The sequence below is a fragment of the Nylanderia fulva genome, unplaced genomic scaffold (assembly GCF_048542155.1).
Source record: "Nylanderia fulva isolate GAGA-0341 unplaced genomic scaffold, ASM4854215v1 Scaffold21, whole genome shotgun sequence".
Lineage (NCBI taxonomy): Eukaryota > Metazoa > Arthropoda > Insecta > Hymenoptera > Formicidae > Nylanderia > Nylanderia fulva.
The window spans coordinates 2393551-2419342 of NW_028190275.1; the positions used below are offsets into that span (position 1 = coordinate 2393551).

The window sequence follows — 25792 nt, forward strand, 5'->3', positions numbered from 1 at the left end:
TTTTAAAATTATATATTAATAATATAAAAGCTTCTTTTATGTCTTAAGCCTTAATGTTTTTTTAATTATATTTTTTTATTTCTAAATATTGTGGTTATTTCTGTCATATTTGTTCCAAGCCAATCAGCTAAAAGTAAGTGTTCCGAATATGTCTGATGCCTGGAGGCGCTTTTTCGTACTGACTTGTGACATTTCAGTCACATGACCAAAAATAACGAATCGGTATCTTTCTTTTTAGTCACGTGATGTTTACTAACATTGAAACTGCGAGCTCAACGGATTGCGAGCAAACAATGCGTGAGTGATTCTTTATACAGCGGAAATATTCATTTTTTACAGAATTATATAAAATCTTTGAAAAATTGTATACGAAAAGGTATTGGAAAACATTTCATTATAATGGATATGCATGATTTCTGTCGAAGGTTACCCAAAGTGGTACGTTTTTCTTTTCATATTTAACAATAAGCAATGCTTGAATTATAGAAGAAAAACTCTATTTTCTATATAATTTTATATATTTTAATGTATTAAAGTTAATTAATGTTATTTATTAGGAACTTCATGCACATTTAAATGGTTCATTAAGTATGAATACTTTACAAAAATTATACAAAATGCATGGTTCTGACGTTGCTGGATGTGATCAAACTTTTATGAATACTAGTTTCTCATCTCTAAGCGAGTATGAATATTTCTCATTGTTATTTATCATATATGGTTATTTATGTATATTGTAAAGTGATTCTAATACAGAAAATTGTGATAAATGTAAATAGAAGTAAATAATTTTTTTTTTAGATGTTTTAAAGTATTTGACATAGCACATGCGCTAACAATTACACCACAGGCTGTATTTGTAGCTACTTGTGACGTAATAAAAGAGTTTTATGAGGATAATGTAATATATTTAGAATTGAGAAGCACACCTCGTGCTGTAAAGGATTCAATGACAAAGACAGAATATCTTGAAGCAATAATAAAAGCTTTCGAGTGAGTAATACAATAGTTATACAATACTAAAGATTGCACATAATAGAATTTAATTTTAATTTCTATGCATGGCATATTTTTTATTTTTCTTGGAAGTAAAATTAATAAATTGATATTTTATATATTATTTACAGAACGTCCAAATTGCAATTTCCACAAATTCTTGTAAAATTGTTGATATCAATTAATCGGAAACAAGGTTACGAATCTGCAAAAGAAAATATTAACCTTGCGATACAGTTTATGAAGAGATATCCAGAATATATTGTGGGTATCGATCTTAGTGGTGATCCTACTGTGGGCTATTCTTTTTTAGAATTATTAGAAATGTCTAGAAAAGCAGGGCTTAAGATCACAGCTCATTGTGCAGAGGTGAAAATATTAATTGAACATTATTCTCTTCACATATATGGTATATTGATAAATATAACAATATAACATAAATAATATATATAGGTACCAAATGAAGTGGAAACAGTTGATATATTAAAATTTAAGCCCAATCGATTGGGACATTGCACTTGCATTCATCCTAATTTGCAAGGTTCTAAGCAATTGTTTGATATGTTACTGGAATCCAAAATTCCTGTTGGTAAGATGTCTTTGATAGTGCATCACATAATATAATTTATAATTCTTATATTATTAATTTTTTAAATGAATATTAATAGTACTTATGGTTTTCTTTTCCCTTTGTTTAGAGTTATGCTTGACCTCAAACATTAAATGTAAAACAGTACCATCCTATGTGGCTCATCAATTCAAATATTTATACGAAATGAGACATCCTATAACAATTGGGGTGAGTTTGAAAAAAGAGTTTAACTAAGATATATTGCCTAAAATTCGGTAGCATTTATAAAACATAATTTTTTTAGACCGATGACAAAGGTGTTTTCAATACATGTTTGTCTGAGGAATTGCTGTTATTGAATTCTGTTTTTAATATCGGAAAAAAACAGCTTAAGGAATTGTCTATATTATCTGTACAATATAGTTTTGCAAGTGCAGAAGAAAAAAAAAGTTTATCGTCGATAATCGAGAGTTTTCATACTTAATATATTTTTTTATTTTACCAATATTTGATTTTGGCTAACAATTAATCCTTTATTTTATTATTTTCGCACGCATAAGTGCGTATATTTTTAAAAAATACTTTAATCAGAGAAATTTAGAAATTTTTCAGTTAAAATTACAAAAAAATTTCTAATAAAAAGAAAACGGTATAATGCATCTATTCTAATATTCAAAATCGTACATGTAAAAGTCGTAACATTAATTTTATTCATAATATTGGCTATTATGTGTGTTTACATACATTTACATACAATAACTAATTTTTTATTTATATATGAAGGTTATATATACGTTTAACATTATCAGTGTGCCATCTTGTTTCTCTCCAGAGATTTTAGATATTGCATATTTACAATATTTATGATAGCTATTTGAATAATATACCGATAAATACAATGTGTCTTTTGCAATAATTGAAGAATTGATAATAACTAGAAAGTAGTGTATATCGCTGCGTTGTGTGTGACATGCTTAACAATCTCTTGCGCGCTTTTTTATTATGACCATTATAATCAAAGATAGTAATCGGAAAAAAATCCATATATATATACATATATACATACATATATATATATATATATATATATATATATATATATATATTTGATTATATACGTGGATCTTTCCTTGGGATAGAGAAATATGATATTGTTTATCATGATAGATCGTAATATAATTCCTTATTATCAGAAACGTCATATTATCATATTCTTTACAGTATTTATTTGCAGTTTATCATTGTGCATCATATATTTTCATATAAAAAATGCGAATAAAAACCTTTTCCATTGTTATAAACACAATAGCATCTCGTTGATATTTCAATAATATTTTATATAATCGAAATGCCCTAACTTTTTTTATAAATCATTTACACAATGTTTCAGTTTTATTAAAAATAATAAAGATTCGCTTCAATATTATTTCGTATAATTATTATTTGTTATTACATTGTAATAACTACCTACTAGCAATAGGAATTATATTATTAATATATAATGAGACAATATTAATCTATTTATATATATAATATTTTTATGTACAAGATGTAATTACGTTTTCTTCTCTTTTAGCAAGTACATATTTTGAATAGGAATAAATATTTGAAATTTATATTTAGAGTGATTTTGTTTCTTGATATTATAAGCCTAGATATATATATATATATATATAGAGAGAGAGAGAGATCCTCCACAATACAACTACTGGCTTAGCAAAATAGAGAGTGCAGAACAGCATGAAGTTTTTTTTTTTCGAACTGTATTAAAATCGATCAATTAACTTTACATTCTGTTAAGGACAATTTTTTTAACTATGCTGAGTTCAAATATATCTATAATAATAAAATATGAAAATTATCCGTTGCTAATTTAAGTACACTGAAGAGCAATTAAAATAATAGAATGTAAAATTGACACATAACAGAAGCACGTTTAGGAAAATTGGTTGAGCTTTGCATCAATACATATGTGTATATAAAGAATGTTGTATAATTTTCTATTTGAAATATGATATATGATTGAATATTAATAATAAAGTCTAAGTGTCGTTCATTAAAAAAATTATATTTCCTTATATATATATGTATAATATATTAATATATAATATTAATGTATAATATATTAATATGTATACATTTTATATATATTAATATATAAATATACATACATATATATTATAATTATATATATACATATATATCTTTTCTTTATATGCACTTGTGCATTGACATATATAAATTGTTGATTAACATATATTCATGCAATCACAAAGCTGAATACAGCAAATATATGATGGATTTAATGTTTTATAAAACAAATATACATACGTGTGTATATATATATATATATATATATATATATATGTATATAATTGTGTGAAAACTTTAAATCCATTATATATTTTCTACATTAAAATGTGTAATAATATAAATATACGTTAATCGAGTTAAAAAATTAATTATTTATTGTACGTCCCTTACAAATTATTGTTAAATATAGTTAATTTCACAATTTTTGGAGTAATTACCAAATATTATTTCAAGGTGAAATTACTTTTGAAATTTTTCATAAAAATATTCTTTCAAGACAAAGTAATTAAAAATTACGTTCTACAACGATAAGACAATTAAAGTTACGAGACTGATCGATATTTTTTCACTTGTTCGTGAGATAAAATGGGAAAAAATAGTATACTAGATCCAAACTACTATGTTAAAGGAGAATTAGACTAGGAAAGTCACCATTATAAATATAATAAGTTGATATGATTGACTTTTTTAATATATTAACTTTTTGTGAATCGCTTTCTTGAAACTTAATTATCCGATTATGTGTTTGAAACTCATTTCTCATTTATGATACATTCAATTATATAAATATATTTGATTGAGTGCTTTTAATCGAGAGAATATGAGACATATATTTAAAAGATACGTTGTTGTTTAAAAAAATTTAATATCAACTTTAAAATACATAAAGTAAGCGGAATAAAAAATATACAGAATAAGGATGTATTAATATAAAATAAGAGGTATAATACAGAACCCTACGATAACTTTGGCGGCATTAAATTAAAAGAACATTACATTCTTCTATAAAAAAAATGAGAATAGCTGATGCCTCTCATCAGGCATCAAAACTATCTAATCGCATATTTACGTATACGAGTTATTAATTTGATTTCTCTCCATGTTTCTATTTATTCTATTATCGTTAGTTGACGACATACTCGTTTATGTCGACAACATTGATATATCGATAATGACGGTAGGGATGATAGAAAATCAAAGTTATCGCGGGTAACTTATCATTCTACTATACACTAATTCTACTATACATTAATTCTACTATACACACATTCTCTAAATCAATATTTAAATTAAGTTCTATTTATATTATTAAAAATTATTAAAATGTACTTAATGAATACAAATTGCTAGTATATATATGTACACACATATCTAATAATAAAAATAAATTGGTTAAGAAAGAATGAAAGAAAAGTTGATATTAGATTAGACGTGGATCCAATTTTGCTAAATTATTGACACTGACTTACTTAATATAATACTATAATGGAGACTACTATTCGCGTAAAATTCACAATTTAACAAAAAAAAAAAGTTTAATTTTGTAATTGCATTAATTACATCTCGCAAAGTGATAAAAATTAACTTATTAAGATTATAATATCATAAAATTAGAAATATGTTAAGATATACATTTTGATATCACACACATCGTCATTGATGTAACGTTAATTAAAACTTAAATCTATAATCTTATCTAATATTATATCTCTATTACATAAACAAACATGTACATACGCGTATACATACAAATGTATACATGTGCATTAATATCGCATATATGTATAATGTATTTCTCTAATCAATTCTACAATACTTTTTTGTCTTTTCCTAATCTCTTACTTTTTTCTACTTTTTTATTTTTTTCTAACATAATCAGATTTATTTACACAAATATAAATTATGATGTCGTTTGAACTAGAACTTCGTATAATACACTTCGTTTAATATACTATTGATGTCTGATTTAACTGCTAATTTCTTTTGTTCATTCTCTAAAGAAAAGAAAAAATTATTTTACGAATAAATAATTATTCAATTATATAATTATTATACAAATGAGATGGCAATAGAAACAAAAGCTATAGTCGAGTGCAACAATTACAATATTTACAATATTTAATATTTTTCATAATAAATTTTAAAATGATGGGAATTTATGAGATGTAATTTAATGTCAATAATAACCATTTATGCAAATTACTAGATTTTTATAAAACTATATCAAATTGTACCTGCTTTAATCTTTCAATCATTTATACATTTTGAATTTAATATAAAAACGATTGTATTGTACGATATGTAATCATAATCATATATCTCGATTGCACAGACTTCGATGCTATTCTATTACTATTGTGAAATGCATGATTTAAATTGTATTATTTGAATAAGAGAATATGCGCATTTTTTTTTATAATATATCTTATTCTACAGACAAAAACGAGTATCTAAAAGATGTTTTATAATGATACAAGCAACTAAAAAAAACGAAAAATTTAAAGACATTCGTAGGACATTTTTCGCTTTGTATTTACTTATTACGTATAAAAACAAAATATGTCGAAAAGTATATATACATTATTCACAAACCTCCCCTTAATCATTTGCACACGCGCAATTATTATGTAATCGTTATATTTATAAATATATGTATATCTAATATCACATTATAGATTTATTCATTTAATATTATTTTTTGTTTATAATTATTGTATTATTATGTAGAAGCGAGAAAGTGTATTGTGGATATTATTATTTGTATGTATATTATGATTTATTATTATTATTATTTATTAATCCAGAAAACAAAAATCGCTCTCCTGGCGTTATCAAATGTTGCAATGAAAGATTAGAGGATCAATTGTGATATATCGTATCGTGATATACATATAGTAATAATTATAAAATAAAAGTAGGAGTCTGTGTAATTAATTTAATTGATATTTCATCAAATTATGTACAAATAATTACACAGTTTATTTTTTCTCGCTTTTTACAAGATTTTATTTCTAAAAACTTATCAATATAAAAAAGAATTATTGTTGAATTATATAAAATTCATTTCGGAGAGGAAATGAATTCGTTTTTCGGGCATTCAAGATATTTTTTCCAAACGCGGAATAATAATCACATTAAATATAACATTCTCAAAACTATCAACTATAAAAAAAATAAAGATAAGATAATAAGTAAGATAAAAAAGATCAAAAGATAAAAGATTCGAAAATAGAAGACTTTATGAATTCATGAAGAGTTTTGATGATTTTTCAGTTAAGCGCATCATCACGAAAAATCATCAAGACTACATAGTCTTCGAATTCATATGAATTCGTGAAAAATCTTGACGAGTTTTTTTAGATGCGTTTATAAAAAAAAAAAAATCATCAAGATTTTTCATGAAAAGTGTTGCCCAATATTATTATAAATACAAATCAAATAAACAATTCAACAATAATTTTTCGTCGGTGCATTTTCTTTTTTGTCGCTCAAAAGAGATATCTAGTGGTACACCGACGTTGGAACGTTTTTTCTTATAAATTATCATTACTGATTCGTTTCGCAATTCGAATCAACCGCGAGAACGTAGTCAAGTACCTTAATTAAGTAGTTGTGTACTCTTTCAAATATTCTTGATATAGCGCTCGCTATTTCATGAACGTTTTGAACTCGATGATGGACTGTTGCTATCATCGTTTTTGGCTGGTAGGACGCCTTCATAGAGTACACCATCGATGTCTACGCTAATGAATAGTTCTCTTCGGCTATCTTCTAAGAAAAAAATATGTAATTAATAATATCTTAAAATTTATAGAATTTTAATTTTTAAGATAAGATTTATATTTTGTAGACTTAAGTTCTATACGATTAAAATTTTAGCAAAGGAGAACGAACGTTTAACTCATTATAATATGTATATTTGTACCATGATGAATTTATCGTATCATATGCGTCTAGGTGTAATCAATTTTATATTCAACATTTAATGTCATTTGACTCACCTCGTATCCTGACCATCTGCGTAATGCGCATACTATTCCTTTCATTATTTTGTTCTTCCTTAATAAGCATTTTTTTGTTAGACGGGGTGGAAGGAGAGAGAGATTCTTGGCTTCTTTTTATGCCTCTGGGCATAATTGCTGGTGGCGAATCTACAGATCTAGCACTTGGAGATACCGGATCTGACCTAATAAGAAAATATTTTTGGTTATTAAAGAAATACTCTCTTTTTCCCCTTGTTGATTACGAGTAATGTATTGCATGTTTATACCTATGAGTAGAATTTGCAAGATCTAGAGCTTCTCTTTGTGGTTCCGGACTATTTACTGGTGCTATTGGTGAGTGAGATGTTGGCGGAGAAAAGGGTTGTTGACCGGATCTTACGTAGATTTTATTATTATTTTGACATATATTGTTCCAAAGCGACAGTTTGGACAATTCTAATGCGTTAAGTGCTTCCGCGGAGAGTGGTGACGGATCACTCTGTTGTTGAATTATAGAGTTGGTGCCAGAATTTCTATTATCTCTCAGTATCTGCAGCATATAGTCTGAAACTATATAAATACGATATATTATTAGATGAATCAACTGAAAATCTTGAATATTTTTATCTCGTAATTTATTGAATATAAAACGTACACACTTTGATTATTTTTCTATGTAGTTTTCATGTCATGCAATGCAAGTGTTCAATAAATTATAAGATAAAAAATATGTAAGGTTTTAAGTCACTTAATAAAACTACAATTTAAGAAAATTAAATTCGAAAATAAAGATACATATCGAGATTAGTTTCTTTAACAATTCGCGATACTTACATTTTTCTGGATTATTAATAAGATATAAAAAACTAAAATAATTAAATTTATATATCTTACTTGTTTCAAGATAACATTGGCATGTTTTAAAATAATATAGAAAAAAATTTATTTTGAAATAAAGAGACTGCATTATCGTGTATTATTGTAAAGTTTATTTATTTTTTAAATTTAAAATTGTTATTTCTTACAGCGTTGCAAATATTACAGTGATGGTATTAAGTGAATTGTTAATGTACAATATATAATATTTCTGACGAATCTCGAATGTCATAGAGTAATCTCGTATTAATTTCAGTATTATTCCTAGACAGTTTACACATATATATATATTGCAAAAAATCATTGAACAACACAAGTGTTTTTTTTTATAACTGACAGAGTAACAGCAGGTCTCTACTATATTAAAGCAACGACGCTGAAATTCGCTTATTGGCACCGCTCCATCAGACATTTGTATGAGCAGCATGAAACGATCGAGAACTTATTTGTTTAAGGCCGCTATTTTGTCAGTAACTTAGAATTCAATAACCAAATGAATTCTGACGATGTGCGTGTCAATATTCGTTAAAGTCACCTGTATTCGAACTTTTTTGAGTTTGTTTACAAACGCGCGTTATATTAGAATGTAATAACAAATTTTATTATGATATATATGATTTATGATTATATAGGATTTACATTATGATATAGTATATTAATTGTCTCATAGTCATGCACATAGGCGAGTAACAAGAGCGTTGGATGTGTGAAAAAAGAGGTTGCTGAACAAGAAAGCGATCGAAGAGGAGAAGAGCTACGTCGAGAAGAGCGATCGAAGCGCGACGTTATATATCCCCGGATCGTTGTCGAGCACAAGAGGTGGAAAGAAAGATAGATAGATAGAGAAAGAGAGAGAGAGAAGAGGAAAGGGTAGGGAAATAGGAATGCTCGTTAGCGAGAGTCATCCGTTAACGCCTGTCTTCCGGAGGATCGTACAATCAATTACGCCTCCTTCGCTCTCTCGCATCATCATCTCCGGGGAGGCCCGAAGCGTACTACCTACCGATTTAAAATAAACCCTCCCATACTCTATCTCCTCCCGTTTCCGGTTTTTTAATTTTTTTGAAATTTTTATTTTGTCCCGTCGATCTTTCGTATATACCATCGGTTTTTCATTTTCGCTCTCTTGTTTTCCATTTTATTTTTGATGATGGTTTGTCATACATATTAGCGAGATAGAGCAAGCGCAATCGATTGGAAATTTCAGTTGAATGTATCTTGGAATTGATTGTAGAAGTTAATTGTCGTTCTCAGGAAAGTAAGAATAAAACGGGAACTCACAGCTGCTGAGATTCGAAATATGTGGGTTGTGAGGATGATGCTGCTGCTGCTGCTGCTGCGGATGACCGTTGACGAATGGCGACTGTGATCTGTGCATTTCCAGCGGGCTTATGTTGAGGGGCATAGGCAAAGGCAAAGTATTGGGTGGAAGCGAATTATGTTGGCTTCGTCCAACCATATTCTCATTATTGCCAGAATAACCAGGGTAGTTGTTGCTTCGACGTCCTTCTCGACGATTTGTCTCGATTGCTGTGTTTAGCTGCTCATTGGTCGAGAGTTTTTCCTTATGTTGTTCATAATGATACAAATATTTCATATACCTGTTGACAAAAACACGATTAAATAAGATCACTTGTATACATATATAATATAAATGTAATTTGCCCGAATGTGTTTACGAGTTTCACAATAGATTTAAGAAAACATTTCTCTAACAAAAAGATGTAAATACATACATATACTATAGGTCGTGATATTTGAAAATGGTTACCTTCATGCTAACAAATATTTTGATATTTCAAATTGCTTAAAAATATTACCATCTATAATGATACGACTCTATACAAAATTAACTATAAACGTGTATACTTCAACATGCTCCATTTTTATAATTAAAATTCGAAAAAGAGTAAGATACTAATCAGCTATATTTAATTACAGGATGAAATTTTTAGAATTAGCAAGATGAATGCTGAGATGAATACGTTTCGTTACGTGTGAGAAGAGAAGGTGGACAGAGAGAAGAAGGTAAGTTATTAAACCAGCAAAATTTACATTAAATTAAAAACTTATAAAATGCAAATTGTGTGCGTTTGAAAAATTAATGACATCATTATCATTACATACGAATCTAAACAAACTCGCATTTTATATGTATAAATGTAGAATTCCATCCACGACGTAAATGTCGAGGATCTACCTAAATCTAATATATCTCTGGCGAAAGAGACGAAGAGAGATAATTACTTAAAAGCTAAAAGAGTTCGACTTAATCGATGTGTCACTTCTCGGCCGGATAAAGGCCAATTTCATCGCGCGGAATATTTCGTCCGGGAAGGAAAGAGGGTTGCGTTTTCTCCTTTTCGCACGTGTAGGCATATCGTTGTCGAGGAAAGATAGCCGGTTGCCGGGATGATGGATGCATGCGAGGAGACTCGACGAGACGCGACGCCGACGTTCTGTCGCGTACAAAGCGCGGAGTTATTTTCACGAAGCCCTCTCCACCCTATATAAGGAGGGTCGCGTCCGTGTAATTCATATTAGCCCGTACTACTTATAATGCTCCGTTCTCTTCATCTCGTCCCTGGCTCGCAGAGACATTTTCGCGTCTTCTTCCTTCTTTCCGTAGACGAAGACTCAACCCATCCCTAGCGAGATGCCTCGCGTCGTCATCGTCATCGTCAGTCTCTCCGAATCTCTATTTAGAGACGTCCGTCTTCTTCTCCTCCTTCCGGAAGAGAGGGAGAGAGAGAAACGAGACAGCGCGCGAACGGCAAGATAAATCTTTGTCGCCCCGTGCCTGCCTGGAGATATGCTATGTGGTTAAGTATTATATAAACCACGAATATATATCGCGTGCCAACGGTTCTCCAGGTTGTCACAACCCGCTCCCTCTCGCGTGAAGGATCGCGTCGTCTTTGCCTAAGATGATGCACCTGTACGTCACGCCTCCTCGTCCAACTCGTCATCCACGTTGTTTTATCTCATCACCGACAATAATAACACGCTCGCGATATCTTAACCCTCTCCCCTTCCGCTCCTTTTCTTCAAGATCCACTAGATTGAATTATCTTGTTAATTAATGCATTCAACATCGATTACCAGCTATATAAGTGACGGACTTTAACGACATCGTTCGACTCACGCGATATTAATTACACCGGAGATATCTGTCGAGTTGAAAGAGAAAAATAGGAACAAAAACGCGCGTTTATCTTATCGTCGTAGATTTCACGCTCGGATGAGTCCTCTAAGACTTAAATTGCATGCGAATTTGATGAATATAAACCGAGGGGTGAGTAACTTCACGGTCTACTTACTGCGTGCGTAGAGTAAAGGCGGCGGAAGTGATGCTCGCAGGCAACCGGAGACCTTTGATAATCTCCTGCCACAGCTTCTTGTTGATCACTTCGACCAGGCCACCGCGTATCACCACTAATTTATAAAGTTCGTAAAGATCCAGTACAGATTTAGCCATGATCGGTAGACGGTTAATCGGTGACCCTGTGAACAATGATTTCAGTTATTTCTTGCGTCTTTATTTATAACATCGAAACAACATTATTCTCTACTTTGGAGATTTCAACGAAGGAATGAACGATATAACGCGCGAAATACAGAATTATTTTTATTTTATTTTCCTGCGCATTCCACTTTTTTCCTGATGATGCGATAATGAGTAATGCGTTGCCTTGGTGTATATATTATTTTAATCTCTCTCTGTATAATTTATTCTTATATGAAATAGTAATTAATATTTATCTTGACTCGAATTTCTGCAAAATCGATCAAACAACAGATCGTAAATGAGACAAAACAGTATAGTAACACCTCTTATTTATTCATTGCGTGATCGATCGCATCTTAAGGTACGACGAGCGTAAAACTGCTGAACTTTATGAGGTTTATCCAGACGCGGGGCGTTAACAAGAGCAATAATGAATTCGCAACGATCACGCAAGTAGTCTTTTACGATCTTCCTTAGGGAGCACAACAAATAAAGAGAAAGAGAGTAATTAAGGGGAGTAGGAGAATGAGAAATGCGCCAAGTGGAAAATCCGACGAGGCATCGGAAGACACTATCGTATTATCGCAATTGCATTAAAGATTATATTATTATTCGGTGCAGGCGAGAATAGCCCACGTGTTTCTTTACGAGCTCTCGCCTTATCGAATCGCATGCAAAAGCCATCACATATTTTATCGACAATTATCTGGCAGAAAGTCGGTATCTTTGCTTTTCCTATTTACTTATAATAGGAACGCAATGTCATGTCGTGCAAAATTTTAAAGAAAAACCTATCCCTTCATTTATGAATACCCTTGAACCCTTATTGTTAAAGTTATCCGACAGTTAGGATATCTTTGTCATTTTTTTTAAAAAAGGCTTTTGACAGCCCATTTTCGTCTTTTTTCAGATGATTATAAACCGGCATTCATCTATCAAAGACCAAGATAAATGCCGGTTTAGATTCATCTGAATAAGGACGAAAGTGAATCGTGGGAAAATGTAAAAAAGTTAAAAAAATTCGTCGAATCATGGAATATAATATGGTGATTTTAATCTGCGAAGCGTGCAAAATTTTTCTCATAAAAACGAAATATCCCTTTGTTATACACTGGAAAAAAAAATTTTGTTGGATTAACAAAAATTCTGTTCGAAAATGGACGAAACGGAATTACTAGTTGAATCTACCAGAATTCCTTTTAAATACAACAAGAATCTACCAGAATTCCTTTTAATGTAACAAGCATCTTGTTTGTACAACAAATCAGTTTGTTAGTGCAAACAAGATATTTGTTGTATTAAAAGGAATTCTGGTAGATTCAACCAGAATTTCGTTTCGTCCATTTTCGAACAGAATTTTTGTTAATATGCATAGATGCGGGAAGGATTCTTCGGCTAATTCGTTAATGTGCGGCTGTACAAATGCCTACCGTGGTAGTCGGGACCATCGAATTTTACGAGGTTGCCCGAGCTTATACGAGTTACCGGGGTGTTAACAAGAGCAGCAGTACTCGCTTTAAAGTATACGTAAACGTAAACGGGCTTTTACGAGTTGGCGTAATCTGAGGTTTAGAGTCGCGCATAAATATTCGCAAGAGCGACGCGTGCCTAGAAACGATCGAAAATCATTTCGCACGTCAAGAACGACGATCTGGGAGGTCTAACGATTATCACGACATTTTAAACGAGGGCAATTTGTCTCGTCGCGAGAATATAAAGATATGAATAACAATCTCCTTTTCTCCCCAATATTTCATCTTTTTAACATCTCATCGACTTCCCTCTCTCTCGGGTCGCTTTCCACCAGAGTCGGTGAACTTTACGAGTTTGTCCAGAGGTCTGGTCGAGTTAACGGGGCATTAACAAGGGCACTCGCGACTTTCGCGCGTGCGGAGCCCGCGCTTTTGCGGCTCTTTACGAGCTCGCGAACGATTCCGAACACGACGTTGTACAAAAATATATATATACACACGCGGATATATACGGGAATACGCGGACAATAAAAAAAGGGATGAGAAGGGCTGCGCCGTATCGCAGGATCGTTTATCCGCCATCGAGGACTGACGAAGGGGGGCTTCTCCGTTCGCCATTCCTGACCAACACGTGAGAGGAGGCAATAAAACCGCGCGGCTCCAGGGTAGGGGAACCAGCAATTTCGGGCTATCGAGAGCGCGCTCCCTTCGGGTTTATTATTGGCCCTGCAATTATTGTTGATATACGCGCAACCCGGCAACCCGCGTTTAATGCTCCTATGTAGGGCGCGGCGATAAAAGCTGCAAAATGGCGACCGTCTTCGTTCTTTCTCTCATCCCTTATGCGGTGAATGCAGAGACGCGATGCGTTTCGCGTGCAACGATAAAGTGGAAAGACCTCGTTGGTTCTGATCAAATGCGCGTATTACATTTTTTTCGAAAAATAAAGGACATCATTTCCTAATAAACGAGCAAAAAGAGAATTTGCGGAATTTATATGAATTTACTGCACCCTCCTTAACGAAATTGAGGGAGAGACGCCGTGTAAAATAGCGGGAGTGACTGCTGAGAGGAAGATGAAACGATGAGAGGGAAAGGAAAAGAGAAATGAGAGAAAGGAAGAAAGAACGAACAGAATGAGAGAGAGAAGAGGGAAAGGGAGAGAAAGAACATTTCAAGATGCGATTACGACTTTTCTCGGTAGGGCGTCCAATCAGCAGTTATTTTTATAACGGCCATCGTTGTGCCGCGCTACGCCGCTGCTTGTCTCTTCAAGTAGTAGTAGTAGTAGTAGTAGTAGTGGTAGTAGTAGTAATAATAGTAGTAGTAGTAGTAGTAGTAGTAGTAGTAGTACACTGGAAAAAAAATTTTGTTGGATCAACAAAAATTCTGTTCGAAAATGGACGAAACGGAATTACTAGTTGAATCTACCAGAATTCCTTTTAATGTAGCAAGCATCTTGTTTGTACAACAAATCAGTTTGTTAGTGCAAACAAGATATTTGTTGTATTAAAAGGAATTCTGGTAGATTCAACCAGAATTCGTTTCGTTCATTTTCGAACAGAATTTTTGTTAATCCAACAACATTTTTTTTCAGTGTAGTAGTAGCAGCATAGTATCGCGCGATAGCCATCTCTCTCTACCTTCAATGAGTCAAAGTAGCCATTCGTCGCTATGCATTTTATGATAAAAATCATCCCTTCTAGCTTCCCGGGAAATAACAAGATGAAGTTGCATAGAGATGTAAGATCAAATAATTATCTTTTTTTTTTTTTTAAATCATCACCGTCGTACAAGATTTTCCCGAAGAAGAGGACGACATTAAGAACATCGGACATCATATTCTTAGCATATGGTACTTCTCGCAATATAGATGTAGAGGGGATAATTGGCATACGAAACAAAATGTTGCATTTTATGGGTTATTGCGAGGATGAGAGCGAATAGGGATCCAGAGGGAGTGCCCGATCTAATAACGATCGGTTAAGTCGCAGGCCTTTATTAACACATACATACACAGGCAGGCGCGTATGTATATACACATGCGTCGACTGTGCTTTAAAGAGACCCGCGAAACGGCTTTTCTCGGAATCTCGCGTGACGGCTCCGGAATCTATCGAATACGAATAGAATATATCTCTGCGAGAGAGAGAAGAGAGAGATATTACTGTTTCTCGCCAAAATAAATAAGGGTGTCCGACGAGGTTTTTCCTTCGCATCAAACGACACGCCGACATCGAATCTTCGTCGAGAAGAATCGAAGGAACGAGTCGACGGGAGAAGAATTCCAAGGAGCAACCGAAATAAACTTTTGTCAATTTTTGAGAATCGACGCACGACACACGTAATATGTTACACTTTCCAGCGCGTGGTTTACGAGCTAATTTGCGGTTTTGCGGTTCATGCTACCGCGTAAAATATCGCGAGTCGCGTCTACGAGCCGACACCTCGAGTGATCGAGTAATGACAATCCGATCCGACAGCTCCGCACCTAATTTTCGACCTCGACGAGAGAACCACGATCGAGAAACGAAGCACTTGAACCCGGGCGAAGAGAAAAGAAAGAAGAGTTAACTTTGTTAGCGCCTAACATTATCAGACCGGCAAAAGAGATTGGCATTGCGAGGAATAGCTGGGAGGGGGTGGAGTTTCATATGAAATACACGTGACATTTACTGCCTTCACCGGCTGGGCCCCTGCAAAGACGCAAACGCATTATAAATAGATCTCCTCCCTCCGCACCCTTTCGCCCTTTCTCCCTCTCTTATTCTTTTTTCTTCGCATCACTCGACTTCTCACTCTCCGGCTCTTCGGTCGAGAGGCTCAAAGATTAAGAAAGGTCCCGGACACGAGGGGATGGAAGAGAATGGGTGGCCACATAGACCCCGCTACAATCTGGTTTATAATCTTGTTAGGATTTCGCGGAAATATTGGCGTAATTTACGATCCGTTCTTAGCGAAGTTAACTGTCGAGAGAGTTGCCGCAATGGAAGGGTTGCTGCTCGGCTTCAACGCTTTTGTAGCAATGCTTATGAGTCCCTCTCTTCCGTTCTCAGTCGTCTTCTCTTTTCTCTAGCCATATATCCTCTCTTTTCCGATTATCTGTCCAGCTCCGAGTTGTGTCGCCTAAGCCGGTTTTGCATTTCTCGCGAGTACGTGACGTGTCGTCGTCGTCTCGAGAGACGACGGAGACGAGAATGCGCAAAACAAGTCGCAATAAGCAACCGGAGACAAAAAAGTTTCACCGATAATGTACCTTTATAAGGGGTGTTGCGGATCGGACGTTTAGAAAATGCGGCAGAGTCATCCGGGCGATGTTGGCTCCGCTATCGAGGCATCGAAATCTCTCCGAGGATTTTCCTATCTCCCTCTACCCCCTCGACTACCACTTGTTGCTCGACGAATCAAACAATTGTGTTTCCGTCAGTCGATGGGACGCATCCCCAGGGCGTCGGCCGAGTTATATACGGGCGTGGAGAGTCAAATACAGAGGAGCGTTCTTCGTGGGTGGTATATATCGCGTTGGAGCCTCTCCCAACGTCGACATAATCCCAGAAAACAAGACGGATCGAACGCAGGATGTCAAGAGATCCCGCGGATTACTCGTCAGGAGTGTCTAGGGGAATACATTTCCGCCTGCGTTATTCTTTTTCGGTGCGAACGATCGAGAGAGGATGTTTATATTAATCATTTTCCACGATCGTATAACACAAAGAAACTGCATCATTTTTTCGTGTCTATAGCCCCCATTTGGTTTCTTTTTTCAGGGTGTCTAGCAGTCAGGGAATTTTACTATTTATCTGGATTTTTCCCACATTATTCTACGTTTGTCTCAATAATTGGAATTTTTTTTATTAAATATAAACTTTTCCTTGACTCCCAGCACGCTAATTTTCTGTGTTGTTAAAAATCAATTCATCTACAGCGTGTTCGTTAATTTATAATTTATATTTTCGTACTTATAATACAGATTGTATAATTGATTTAAGTTTTTGATCTTTTAACTTCAAGAATTTCATGATTTAACATTTAATTGATTTCTCATGCAAATTATATATTTGGAAAAAATAATACCAAAAAGTGAGAGAAAAAATGAATTTCTGATCTTGAAAAATCTGAAAAAGGGAGGGAATTTTTTTTTCATTAAGTCTGCTGGACACCCTGTTTTTTCCTATCTGATCCAGACGATGATCCCCAGGACAGATACGACCTGGGTGGCCTGGCGGGAGAGGATCGCGATCTCCGCGCGTGTATCGCGATTTGTGCGCGACGACAATAAAAATCGTCGAATAATATCACGAGCGATAAAGCGCGCGTTCTCTCGCTTTCGGCTCTATACACGGCTTCTTTGATAGACTTTACGACGAGGTCTGATTTGCACGCTTGCCCCGTCGAGGTCCGCGCACCATGATTCGGTTGCTCAAAGCCGGGGCCGACTTTTTAAAGCTGTCGGGAGATTTTAAGCGCGTCCGCGAACACGTTGTGTTGGACACAATGCGTCTTATAAAGAGGTAACATCGAGAGAGAAAGAGAGAACACGTGTATCGCGTGCCAGATGTGTGTCGTTTCTCCCCTTCTCATACTCTGCGTGTTACTCTTTCACGCTTGGAAATCCGAGAGTGTAATATTCGCACGTTTCGAGATGTACGATTCGATCGAGTTCGACAAATACACATTCCGAGGTTTTACTCCAATTAGAACTCGAGGGAACAGAGGTGCACTGTCTTCGCTCGCGGTTGTTTCAATCGTTCGTTCACGTTCCTCGCGCGCGAGTCGTTCCAGAAGACGAGCACGAAAGAGAAGGAGACAGCAACGAGACGACGAGTCTGTCGTCGTTCCTTTGCTCGCGCATGGCTACTCTCCCACGGATACGAGGGGATGAATGCGAGAGATAGTCGGGATTACTGCCAGGCACTTGCCAACAATGTGCCGAAGCTTTGATGTGACGTAAAATGGCACGTTAACCGGTACGCCGTGTCTCTACGCACGGTTGCACATACGGCTTTACATCGCCATCGACGGTGAAAGGGTGACGGTTTCGATCGGAAAGTCGGCAAAAACGATATCATCGCCGCGTTACGATCAGAAGATACCGAATCATCTCGTGTCGAGACTCGTCAACCTCTCATCGAGGTATAAAGCGATATAAATTACAGTGTAAAACTAACAGCGTTTCATCGAATGAGATCGCGATGCAAAGTGAAATTGAGTGATAGGGTAAAACTGTCGAAATTGTTCTTTTATTTTTAACCTTGGGAAAAATCCATATAATATCAAATAGAAACATCAATAATTATATAATAATTTTCTCGTTTTCCACTTGGAAGTTTGAAAGAAGAGTTTTCAGCAAACAATAGATTATAAATAATTTCGAAAGAAAGTGGCGTTAGATTCAAAATCGAGATCAAAAATTTCGACTCGGGTGTACTAAATAAAAACACTCGTACACAAATTCTGAAACTCTCAGTTCGCAAAGATTATAGAGAAGCTTCGGATGAGAGCTGAAGAGATATGCGGTGTATCGCGGTAATAAGAAATCGCGGAGTAAGCTGTCGCGTCGGCCATAAAAAGCTTAACGACCGACAATTCACGGTGCATTATTATTCCCGTAACGCATCTAGCGCGGAATAATCATCGAATCTTCCGCGAAGACGCTGTTTCTCTCTCTCTCTCTCTCTTTTTCTCGCCGCTCTATTCTCGGGATTATAAAAGAACAGTATAGGTAGTCGTCGCAAGATCAACGCTAACGTTATTGTGCTTGATGCCAGATATAAATCAACCTATATATCGAGCAGCGCGAAAATAACTTTCGATTCGTACTTGTCATTCTGCCAGAATAAGGGTTCGTATATTCGCGCACGACCCAAATCCCCCCTGTCTTTCTCTCTCTTTCTCGTTCTACAAGTCGACGTGTATGCGGCTACGCGAGATGAGAATTCGTCAGGGATCGTAAACTCGCTGATACGCCTTTGGACTTTAACGACGTTAATCGCATCGGGATAAATCGTCATAAGCCGTAATGAAGTTTGTTCGTTAAATGTCTTGGGTTACGCGCCTACGCACACGTTCGAAATGCATCGAAACGCATTCTGATGATGAGTTTACGTGATTCGAACGGTCGGATGGAAATTAGTGTACGAAATGTGGACAATTATTTTTTCCCCTTTATTTTTTAATCCAACATCTAGTTATGCATCTTTTAAATCTCGAAATGAGAAACTGTTCGTGTGAAGTTCAATTCCTATAAAATAAATTAAAATTATCTAAAATATCCATAAACGCGAGGTAATAATTAATTACAAACTTTTATATACGCAATGTTCCTGAGATAATACTGACAGCTGACCTCGCACAAACTCGGTCGAGATCTAGAAATTTTTGTAATTTCCTTACGATGATGGCCTTTTTCGCACGACCCGGGAACGTTAGAATGTTTCGAACAAAGCGTAGCTACCACCCAGGAAGCCCGGATACATTCCGGGGGCCCCGATCCCTAATTTTTCAATATCTCGGTTCTGGAATTTATTTGCAAGAACGCATACATAAATTCAGTTTTTACAAAAAAAAAAGTTGCAAACTGATTAGCTAAAAGCTAAGCAATTTGCAACTTTTCTATAAAAACCGAATTTTCGTTTTTTTATTTTTTGGACTAGAAGCCTCTGGAGGTCTGAGCCGAGATTGGCACGAGTACCGCTGAAAACTTAACCACTTGCAGTGTACCTGTTCGACGATCACAGATTTTCTTATAGGATCTACAGGAACGAAGGAATGTGGACAGGTTTCTTTTCGGAATCAAAGGAAAACGAGCCGCTTGATACACTACACTTAAACACATATACAAGCGCAGGTAGGGGAGGAAGCTGCGAGCGAGCGAGAGATGAAGGAGAAGCGGAGAAAGAGAGGCGATATATCACGAACCCCCAGAGCGATCGGCGCTGTTGTGAAATATTAATAAGCAAATTAGTTCAGACTTAGTGCCCAGCGCCGATACTAAACCGCCATGATGGAAATGGCCGTTGGCCGTCTATAACAGCCGTATTTTACTTCCCACGCCACGTCGGCATCGTGCCACGTCGCCCGCAGAATGCGATATCCGTTCCGCCTCTGTCCTCTTTCCGCTCGCATTCTTTCCTTTTTCTTCAGGGCTTTTTCGCGTTATCCTTTTCTCGTATATTCCTTTTTTTTTCTACAATTACACGCATCGATTCTTTTCTTGATATCGTACCGAGATATCGCTCGCGAATAACAATAACATTTATGATGTGTAGACCTAAATAGCACCCGCATCATGGACTGCATCAGTCAGGATAAAAAAATGTCGTTACCGTCATCGAAGCGTAAAAACAAGTGTACGCGAATTCTCGTCAAGATCAGAGTGTCAGCAAGTACTCATCGTCAGTTTAAAATATGTGACATTGAGAAAATTGGTGTCTAATCTTTGGCTAATAGAAAACAAGAACGAAAGAAAAGATGCATGTAAAGATGTTCTGCTTTCTGTGAAGGGATATGAAAATAATTTTCAATTTATCTCGATTGGCAAGACGATAAGGCGCGACAGACAGGGGAACTTCCGCGAGACCATCGCTCGTTCGATCTAATCAACGGCGACGTCATTTAAACTTCGGCTACGGATATGTATCACCGGGGTCGAGGTAGTGCGCGAAAGATAGTGGAATCTCCATAAATCAATCTTTACACGTTCGGGGTAGACAATAATTCCAACTGCGCGCGCAAAGAGCGGCGCCGACAGAAGCCACACAGACAGGAAGGGTAGAGAAGTCGAAGCCTCCCTCTCTCTCTCTCTCTCTTTCGACGTCGGTAAACGAAGGCTGCTGACTCTTGGGACAAGAATTCGACAATTACGTCACGAGAACGTAACGGATGATCGGCCGGGGAACGCCCGGCGTCGGGACGTCTAGAATGTGCGAACGTCATCCTGCTAAATGCTTTTCGTTCGCTCGCTCATTCGCGAGTGTGCGCGCGCAACTCGCGTGTGCTCTCGCGTGCGCGCCACTATCTATAGCGTTGAAACATGTCGGGGCAGCCGGCTCGCGCGGCTCCCTCTTCTCCGACCCGGCTCTCGGATGCTGGAAGCCATCCGGTCACCTGTCTGCTACTGGAAAATGTAGGTCGAACGCACGAGCGCGCACGAGTGAATAACTAATTGGACAGGTGTAACGTTCCCGCGTTAACAGCCATAACTGTCACGTAGAGAAGACGCAAGGGATAGAAATTCAATTATCAGCAACGCTCGGCGGGAGGTGGACTTTTTTTCAGGGGGAATTTTGTGTCTTTTCTTCCTTCCGAGTCGAAGAGTATTCTTCTCTTTCGAGATGTCCATTTTTAATCTAGGATCAACTCCTCGATGGAAACCCTCAAGAAACTTGTATAAACTGGTCATCGTCGAGATTGATATAACCAATCTTCAATTAGGCTAACCTTGCAAGAATATGGAATGCGGAATCAACAATGAATTAATCTTATTTTTGGTACTGACAAAGTAAAGATACACATATTAATGCGTCATAGGGACCACCATATTTTTGCAAACAATCACAGTTCGCATGTCTCTTACTTGAGGGTGTCTACTCTTCAAGCGCTAGATCACCTTCTTTTTCGAAATTATTTATTTAATCTATCATTTCGTCGAAAATCTCTAACTGAGATACTATTCCTTTTCATAATAAAAAAATATTGAGGTGGAAAATATTTTCTCGTAGCAAAAAATGTTTCCGATTATTCTATATCTTGATTAATGAACAATATTTTTTCTAGTAAAATGCAATTCTTTATATTTTCCTTTATATCGCGGGTGTGTAATCCTTTGTGTGTCCAAAGATGATAAAAATGAAAGAATAGACGTGGAAATGGAAGGTTCAGAGAACGAATTTACAAAGGTTCGGCTACCTGTTTTGGGATCTGTGCCCTTTTCTTTTTGTCAAGATTTACTCGCACACCGATCAAAAATCCACATTATAATAATTAATGGCCGAATTTCAAGTTTACTGCACGAGAACGTCATTTTTGCGTAGCCTAGCTGCCATGCATTGCCGCAGGCCATCAATCAGCTACGTGCGGATACGTCATTATTTTGGAATTCCAAATAATTAGTGATGATTGCTCGTCTCTTTAGAGAACTACAGAATTAAATTTATCACGAAACTTCTGCGAAGAACGAGGTTGATTCACGCATCGAGTGATATCCTGATAATTGAGCAACGCGATTATTATAGTTTTATATACCCTATTTTATACAAATTATTTCGTATATCTTGCCGCTTCTCTCTCGCACAAGAAAATCATTATATATTATAAAATATAAAAATATTATTTAAATTTTTTAATATCATGTCCCTACATCGTTATCAATATGTGATTCGATGTATCGGAGGATTCAATTAGAATCCGATAAAATATTCGTCCATTTACCAGTTTTTTCACAAGTCGCAATCTAAATAACTAAAAAAAAACATATCGCGGTTAACTAAAAGAATAAATTCTTTATCTGGAATTTGGATCAGTCTTGCTTTTCCATCGAAATGTACTATATTCGAAAAGAAACTTATCTTTTAACTCTCTAGATTCAGATTTAAGGCTATTCTAAAGCTGCGCTCGAAAACTTCGCATATTTTTCTCTTTCCCTCTCTTTCTATATCACTAAAGCCTTGTGTCCACGTGTGTGACAATACTAGAAATTAGTCCGAGTTCTCGTTTGATTCTTACCTGCAACACTGATCCAAAGAGATACATTCAAGTTATTACTCTGAATTCAGTCAATGCACTTCAAAATCGTGAGTAGGTAGGTAATACAAAGGTTCGATCAGTCAAAAGGAATCGAAGGATCTATTGAGGTATTTTCAATAATGCATCAGAAGGAATGTGAATGCGTCATTCGCGACAACAATAGTAGAGTCTATACGAGAGGATTATATAGACCTTATTTTAGAGGATCCAAAACACAGTTTAGGAACAGATGGATAACTCTCTCTCCTCCCTTCTTTCTCTCCGATCGTTGATGGTTGATGCCGACACCGACTTGTCGATTTGCTCGACAAGGTCGTAAAGACGATAAAACGACATTGGAGCCGGTACAAATAGAGGTATAAACGAAGGTGTTAAGGAGGGAACAGTATAATCTCTTTCTCTCTCTCGCATATGTGTGTGTGTGTGTATATATATATCTTTATAAGAACGCGTTGGATCGATCTGATCGGTCCACACGCGATTCTATTATAAGTTTCCCGTGAAAACGTTATCCTGAAATGCGGTCGACGATTTTTTTATAGGCCAGTCCCATTACTCGGACCGGTCGAAGATCGATTCTCGGTAAAGGTTGTAACGCGTATGAATTTTGATATTTATTACGTAATAAAGACTCGACGAATAACGACACTTCGAGAGTTCTTTGAAATCTCTATGGGACACGTTATAACGCGGTGACGTTTCCAATATCGTCCTTACATATGTGTGTTCTTTAACGAATTAAGATTTACGCGCATCGAACGTCACGTCATCGTCAACGTGTTAACGTATTGTTAAATTGTTTAATCCGGTAATTTCTCGCTGCGGTTCAATTCGATCTAGTTTTGATTCGAATCTAAATAAAATTGCATTTATACATTAGGAATTCGCAACAATTGCAACGATTCTAAAAGGAAAGGAAGAAACAAGAAAGAGATGCTATGGGAATATCATACAGAGAATAAGTAGCGCAACGGCTCTCATTATTACGCATGCAAAAGTTTAATTAATTAAACAATCACACGATTAGATTATCCATTGATAGCTGAACCTCTAATTCAGGGGGTTGAAGCACATTGTGGACATATTATGAGAGTAGATCAACGAGTCATCAAATAATTGATCCTGATGTTCCTGGTGATATATTTGACATTTAGTCAGCGGTAGTCCGGCTTTTGTTAGAGGTCGATGATGCGGGGACTGCGTTCTTTGAAAAGTCGACCTGCGAAATTGGTCTCTCTTCAGATAATTCATCTTTGGAAAAGCTTTGTCAGTCGACAACAATGAACCGACGAACGACTCGTACACCAATCAACGATCAGCATTCGGTGTAATTTTTTGCATTTTCGAAATAGCCAAGATATCGGCTTCGAAGAGGGGAAACTATTTTCGCACGACGCGTTGTGCTTTCGCTGTTGCGAGGCAAAGTCAAACATTCAAACTAATTGCAATGCGTCGTGACGGCGAGCAGTTACTAAGTAACGGCGTACGAACGTGCCGCCGGTACAAAATATCGAATAATAAGGAAATAGGAGTGTGAAGGGAGAGAGAGCGAATCGTGTGTCAGCGAGCGATTCGTCTCTTTTTTTTTATTCCCTTGCACAATGGAAATGTATTTTCCAGCCGCGCTATGGAATCTCTTGTACATATATAAGGTAACAAGGGAGCTCTGTATGAGCAAAAATGATTGGATGTTCTAAAGAGTACTAAAAGTAACGGCTGCTCGGCACGATATCGTAGTTAAGCCACGGATTTTGCTTAGGACATACTTACACATGTATTGAGCCGGCTGCTCAATGTCACGCTAGGCACCCCTTTAAATTTTCAAGGTAAACTCTGAGAGAAAATTCTCCGTGTATTCGAAAACGTTTTTCGGACGAAAATATTAATATCTACCGCAATAAGATATAAAATATGTTCGATTAATTTGGTATATATAGTAAAATTTATGCATTACCATGATTTTCAGGGTAAATTCTAACAATAAGAGAAAATTCTCTCCGTGTATTCGAAGACAGGACTTCGTTTTCGCGAGATAAATTATTAAAGGGGTGTGTTTAACGTTTAAAGGATATCCAGAAAACATCTAAACGTCCTTTGGATGCCTTTGAACACACGGAGAATTTTCTCTTATTGTTAGAATTTACTTTGAAAATTATAGTAATGCATAAATTTTACAATATGTACAAAATTAATCGAACATATTTTATATTTTATTGTGCTATACATATTAATATTTCGTATTGTAATAATAATATTTAATCGAAGAAACTCTTATAAAATTCTTCCAATATCGTATTGTCCCATGATTCTCATGATTTTCAAGGTAAATAGAGAGAAAATTCCCTCTGTGTATTTGTGCTGTTAGGGTCGCTACCTACATTTCTCGGGATTTCCTCGCGAAATAATCGATCACGAATGAAATGGAGAAACAATTCTACGTTCCTTCGATAAGGAGAATAAGGAGGAAAAAATGGGAGGACGAGAGAGAGAGCGCGCGCGTCTATGAAAACCTAATGTAATATCTTGTGTATATGCAGACGTCACGTAC

The 25792-nt window shown here is 35.7% G+C and overlaps 2 protein-coding genes across 7 annotated transcripts in view; one reads left to right on the forward strand and one right to left on the reverse strand.

Moving 5' to 3' along the window:
- Nucleotides 1-194: 194 nt before the first annotated feature.
- On the forward strand, nucleotides 195-3183 carry Ada (adenosine deaminase-like protein). Of its 2 annotated transcripts, none has more exons than XM_085482689.1 (7): nucleotides 195-438; nucleotides 558-685; nucleotides 802-993; nucleotides 1128-1365; nucleotides 1450-1585; nucleotides 1695-1795; nucleotides 1872-3183. In XM_085482689.1, exons 1-7 carry the CDS (start codon nucleotides 400-402, stop codon nucleotides 2049-2051), a joined length of 1014 nt encoding a protein of 337 aa, XP_085338815.1. In that variant the 5' UTR covers nucleotides 195-399; the 3' UTR covers nucleotides 2052-3183. The 2 variants fall into 2 exon arrangements, with proteins under 2 accessions (XP_085338815.1, XP_085338816.1); XM_085482690.1 differs by having other exon boundaries at nucleotides 196-297.
- Nucleotides 3184-5995: 2812 nt separating this feature from the next.
- retn (retained) overlaps nucleotides 5996-25792 on the reverse strand; it is a 110510-nt gene continuing 90713 nt past the window's right edge. For 4 of the 5 annotated variants that reach the window (XM_029310052.2, XM_085482688.1, XM_029310051.2 and 1 more), the window contains 5 exons: nucleotides 11841-12024; nucleotides 9802-10121; nucleotides 7932-8214; nucleotides 7663-7847; nucleotides 5996-7432 (listed from right to left, as the gene is read on the reverse strand). In XM_029310052.2, the coding sequence (XP_029165885.1) occupies nucleotides 7314-7432; nucleotides 7663-7847; nucleotides 7932-8214; nucleotides 9802-10121; nucleotides 11841-12024 (1091 nt within the window). In that variant the 3' untranslated portion in view covers nucleotides 5996-7313. The remainder of the gene's footprint in view (nucleotides 7433-7662; nucleotides 7848-7931; nucleotides 8215-9801; nucleotides 10122-11840; nucleotides 12025-25792) is intronic. The other variant, XM_029310050.2, reaches the window with a different exon arrangement.

What these genes read in the sequence shown, in the direction of transcription:
- Ada (XM_085482689.1), top strand. Translation starts at nt 400, where the DNA reads ATGGATATGCATGATTTCTGTCGAAGGTTACCCAAAGTG. An exon ending in GTCGAAGGTTACCCAAAGTG is followed by an intron (nt 439 to 557) that starts GTACGTTTTTCT and finishes GTTATTTATTAG; the next exon opens with GAACTTCATGCACATTTAAA. An exon ending in GCAATAATAAAAGCTTTCGA is followed by an intron (nt 994 to 1,127) that starts GTGAGTAATACA and finishes TATTATTTACAG; the next exon opens with AACGTCCAAATTGCAATTTC.